Below are 5,000 nucleotides of genomic sequence, written 5' to 3'. Positions count from 1 at the left end.
TAGCATTCTATACCATGAAGTTTATAGCATTCACACTATGTTCAGCTGTGTATCTAGGGCATCCTACCAAATACTAATGAGTTTCACTTTACTAATATATCATATACAGACTCACATATCAAATTGTGAGTCTAGAATATAATAGAATCATAAGATCTTGAACATCTTAGGATATATCCTATCTGATAGGGTTAAGATCAGAGGCTGAGAATCCTCAGACTTAGCACATCAGAAGACAAAGATTAACTTTTAAGATGTTTTTAAGATTATTCATGCCTGAAAATGTAGTCTGAATCCAGAGTTTAACCCATCTTAAGGACAGACTTCATGTCCACTGCATGTTGGTGATACTTCCTCCTGTGTCCCCTTTGATACTACCCTTATTTCACAGCATCAAAATACCAAGAAAATATAATTACCTAAACCGAGTAGTGCATCTGTCATTTGTCGGAGTCTTAGCTCCATTCACCTTCTATATTTGCACTAACATATCACAATTCACCGCTTGTCCCTATCTACTACAACCTCGACCCAGCCTAGCCATTTAGGTTATCAGATCTAATCAGCATAACAGTGACTCCAAAACATGATGACACTGTGACTTTCACTTGCATTATATGGTGCAAAGGAACAATTGCAAACAAATCATTCTGTGTCAAACAATCATGCAAACTGAAGTGCAGACTTTTTTAACATTAAAGAAATCCTCAAAGGAGAGAAAGGAGGTAAAATTCTAGGATCGAGTCAATTCGTTTAAGAGCGGAGAAAAAGGAGAAGAAGAAAACGCGATGAATGCCAAGAAGACATGAGATAGAACTTATCCACCTTCCTGATGATTTACTGTTGAATAAGGAACCACTTCAATGGCTTAACGTCATATAAGTTTCCAATAGAACTCAACTGAAGATGGCTAATTTAATTATGGGAAAAAAGTTCCATTTTTAAAAGCCCTACAGGTGTCTTTTGGATACTTAAGAAAAATCAGGATCTAAATATGGCAAGAAATGAGTAACGAAATATGAGCATAACTCGATAGTCAACAAGGAGAGAAATATGGCAGGAAGTAAGGATAAAACTATGAAAGGAATTAAGGGAAAAAAGAAGAAATTTAAAGCACAGAAAGAAGCAGGGAAAGAATATTAAAAATGAATAGAACAAAAAGAGATAATACACACAGGAATGAGGAAACAGATGATTAGAAAATAATGATAAAGAAAAGGAAAAAGCAATAGTAAGAAAAACAAAGACAACAAGAGCAACAATAAACAAACAAATGCCAGCAAACTGAAATGCAAAGTTGCAAGTAAATTGAAAAGCAAAGTTGCAAGTAAAATTACATACACATTTCTCAATACATTCATACATCATGCACACAAGAGGCATGGCCCTCAAGCACAAATCAACATTAGTTTAATAATTACAAGCATTTGTATTCAGTTCAGTATCTTGCTTGCCAAACTGACTTTGAATGAGTTAATGAAAGTAAGAAATGTAGAACACACTAAAAGAGTAGACACAATTATAAATTCTTATATTACAGTTCTCTAGTTTTCTATAAAACCTATTGCATATCCTACTCCTTCTTTCACCTATATTATCAATCATTATTCGATTATGATCATAAAATCACTATCTCGGTCTGCGATAAGGAACTCGATGCGACTTCCATCTTTTGAGGTCTTTTCTCTCGCATTTTTCCGTACTCGCGTCACTGGATCTTCAATAATTAATCATATGGGAGTTCTGACACACAACACGCGACGTTATTGCTCCGGCTCTCCTCCTCCACCGTCGCGCGAATCGGATAGGAGAGAGAGAAAGGCAAATCAGACATTGACATTTTATATCAATGAGACTTGGGGTTTGACTTTTCCTTTGGCGATTAAAAAAAAAAGGCAAAGACACTTGTTCCTCCCCGCTTATGGTGCACATCGCCCTCGTCTCTCTCTCTAGACACTATATCCCTTCCTTCCACGTGATAAGAACTCGCCTGTATTCTCATTTCTCAGTCCAGAAGAGCGATTTTCCTCATGTAAACAGGACGGAGACTCAGGTCGGGCAGCCTCCCACCCTCCATCAACACACCGTCTATGAAACGCGGAAGTGGATTGGCTCTCGGGCGGCTCCTACGTCACTCGCGGATCATCTTCCGACCAATCAGGAAGCGCGTTAGAAAGGAGTACGTGCAACAGGTGCCAATGTCGGGTGGGAGGGGGTGGGCGGGGGTGGTCCAGGGGTGGTGGGAGGGGAGAAGGAACAAGCGAATAGAGTCAAGCGCATCTGTCAAAATTTCTTTTCCCTCCTTTTCTTTTCTCGTTTTTGTTTTTATCTCTCTCTCTCTGTCCTCATCTCACAACACTTCCTCCTGACTTACCGTATGTTTCTCTCTTTTATCGTCTAGTTTTTTTTTCTCTCACTTTACTTCCCGTCTTGTGAACCGGAAGAACATTAATCTACTTTTTTTTTGAAGGGGGAGGGTAGATAAAACATGCCGGATTTATTTTGGCGGATTGCATAATGAGTCAAAACAGAAAACAACCACACGTTTCCTATTACGATAACAGTTAAAAGTTTAATATTAATTTAAATCACGAGCTGTTCATTCACGTGATCATATGTTCAACTGAAATGCCAAGACTCCATCGTTGTTAATGATTTATAAGACAACAAACCGAGAAAATCGTACCTAAATTCCTAACTGCAGGAGTGAGTTTCTTAATGCATTACTATACTGGTGACAAAGGAAGTTAGTTGCGTTTAATTCTCTTAATGCAATGTAATCTCTATTGTAGATTTATTGGCTATTGCCAGCGGTTTCAGCTTTATTTTCTTAGAGTCCACATATCGCAATATCAATAATTTCATTAAATTACATACAGGATTTGCCTTCCATTATATGATGTATAAATATTTAACGAGAAAACAATAATTAGCAGATAGAAAAATGCGGCAGATATTGACGCGTTGGTAACTTAAAAGTCATGATTGCTTTAGATGCCAAATCGGATTTTCAAGCCATGATTTTTATTTGCACCTATGCATGCAAAGATAGAGATATGATATTATAATAGCGATTTTTAGAGTACATGATGAAATGTTCTGTCTGGTTTCTAGCTCCATTCATTGTTAGCCATATTTACTATACATAATATAATGATATAGGTTCGTGACGATAATAACACTGACATTCCGATATCAGTTACATTGCTAATGATATGCATAATGTGGCATTAACAATAATAATGATAACAATGATAATACTCACATTGGCGATAATAACTCAAACGGATGATAACTATGACAGCAACAATAAAGATGATTGTAAATTTGAAGTGATTAACCATTAGTATAACGTTTGACCTGATATGCAAGATATTAGCAACATATATGGATTGATTAGTTATCTGTTATGACAGTTACGATGATAACATTAATCTATTACCAATATTAATTCATAATCACAATATAATGATTAATCATTACCATAATGAACATTAATGCATATGGATAAAGATGATAATAATATCACAACAACAATAATAATATCTATAATAATGGTATTAATAATATCACTAAAAACATTTATGATGATAATGATTACTAGAATAATATTGATTTTTTAAAAATTCTTTTCAATATTATAACGATTCCATCCGCACATAACTGCAACTGATAATACTACTAATATTAAATAATCATCTTATAAATAACGGTAATGATAACTTAATGATGTTATTTATGACGATAATGATGATGATTGCTAACCATAACTTAAATGCCTCTTTTCATTATTACCGAGAAAGAGAGAGAGAGAGAGAGAGAGAGAGAGAGAGAGAGAGAGAGAGAGAGAGAGAGAGAGAGAGAGAGAGAGAGGGGGGGGGGAGGGAGAGGGAGAGGGGGAGGGAGGGAGGGAGGGAGGGAGGGAGGGAGGGAGGGAGGGAGGGAGGGAGAGAGAGAGAGAGAGAGAGAGAGAGAGAGAGAGAGAGAGAGAGAGAGAGAGAGAGAGAGAGAGAGAGAGAGAGAGAGAGAGAGAGAGAGAGAGAGAGAGAGAGAGAGAGAGAGAGAAATTAGATATTTTAGTTCTACAGGTGTGATAATACATTTTCTTTTAATATAAATGACAGCCGTTTTCTCTGGATAAGAAGACTAGGGTAAACTAATTTGTAATTGCGTTTCTAACAACAACTTTACAAAATAACAATATTGTTTTAATATATATGAAAGAATATGTGTATATATCTCACAGAACGGTAGTATTTCAAAGCTATGAATACAATCAGCTTAAAATCCAGGTGTGATACCAGGACAGGAGTCGCAGAACCCGTTGTATAATTCGGATTATCGCTTGGACTCCCTTCTAGGCACGTCGAGGTACAGTAGGTTCTACAGTCGTGTCCTCCCACTGCCACGGTTCAACATGCATTGTGGCTCTCGATAGAAGCCGTTTAATCCGATTAAAATTCACTTTCAGTTAAGATTGTTTTCCAACATTATCACAGAAAATGTAAACTTTACGTTGTTGTAATGGATCGCCAACTGAATACTTCGTATGAAAACGGTTTGAAAAAAATATACAGGAAGGAAATGAGTTTTGGGGAATTTTTTTGGCGACTGCCCTAGATTTTTTGAAAGTTACAAAAAAAATGAGATCCATTTTTGCTAAGTCTAATGTAGACTACTTAAAAATATTGGAATTTCTATTTACAGAACCCAGACAGACAGAAATATACAAGGTACAAATGTTCATATCTATATTAAAAGCTATAAAAATACCAAATACATATTTTTCCAATGTGGGTTATTAGTGGAATGCAAAATCGATGCAAATCTAATATATATGAAGACACTGCAATAGAGAAGCATAGTGCGCTTACAAACTCGTACTGTTTTGGGGACATACATCTGGCTCATATGAATACAATTGGGATTTATAGCAGTTTATCAGCTGTGATGAGAGATCGCTTGTGCCATAATGCTGCTGTTGCCAATAGGTGATGGAT

General features: G+C 36.3%; 1 protein-coding gene across 5 annotated transcripts in view; it reads right to left on the bottom strand.

Annotated features, from left to right (window-relative positions):
- LOC122247246 (uncharacterized) overlaps nt 1-2,122 on the bottom strand; it is a 25,739-nt gene extending 23,617 nt beyond the window's left edge. For 2 of the 5 annotated variants that reach the window (XM_043006337.2, XM_086543252.1), the window contains exon 1: nt 1,991-2,122. Coding sequence is in view for 3 of the 5 variants with exons in the window: in XM_086543253.1 (XP_086399379.1) it covers nt 420-465 (46 nt within the window). In the remaining 2 variants the exon portion in view is untranslated. Of the gene's footprint in view, nt 1-419; nt 569-1,990 lie in introns of those variants that run through there. The other 3 variants (XM_086543253.1, XM_043006338.2, XM_043006336.2) reach the window with 3 other exon arrangements.
- Nucleotides 2,123-5,000: the final 2,878 nt, after the last annotated feature.

This window comes from Penaeus japonicus, unplaced genomic scaffold, assembly GCF_977035675.1.
Source record: "Penaeus japonicus unplaced genomic scaffold, GWHDUDI00000001_assembly GWHDUDI00000013, whole genome shotgun sequence".
Lineage (NCBI taxonomy): Eukaryota > Metazoa > Arthropoda > Malacostraca > Decapoda > Penaeidae > Penaeus > Penaeus japonicus.
This window is presented reverse-complemented; position numbering and strand designations above follow the sequence as displayed.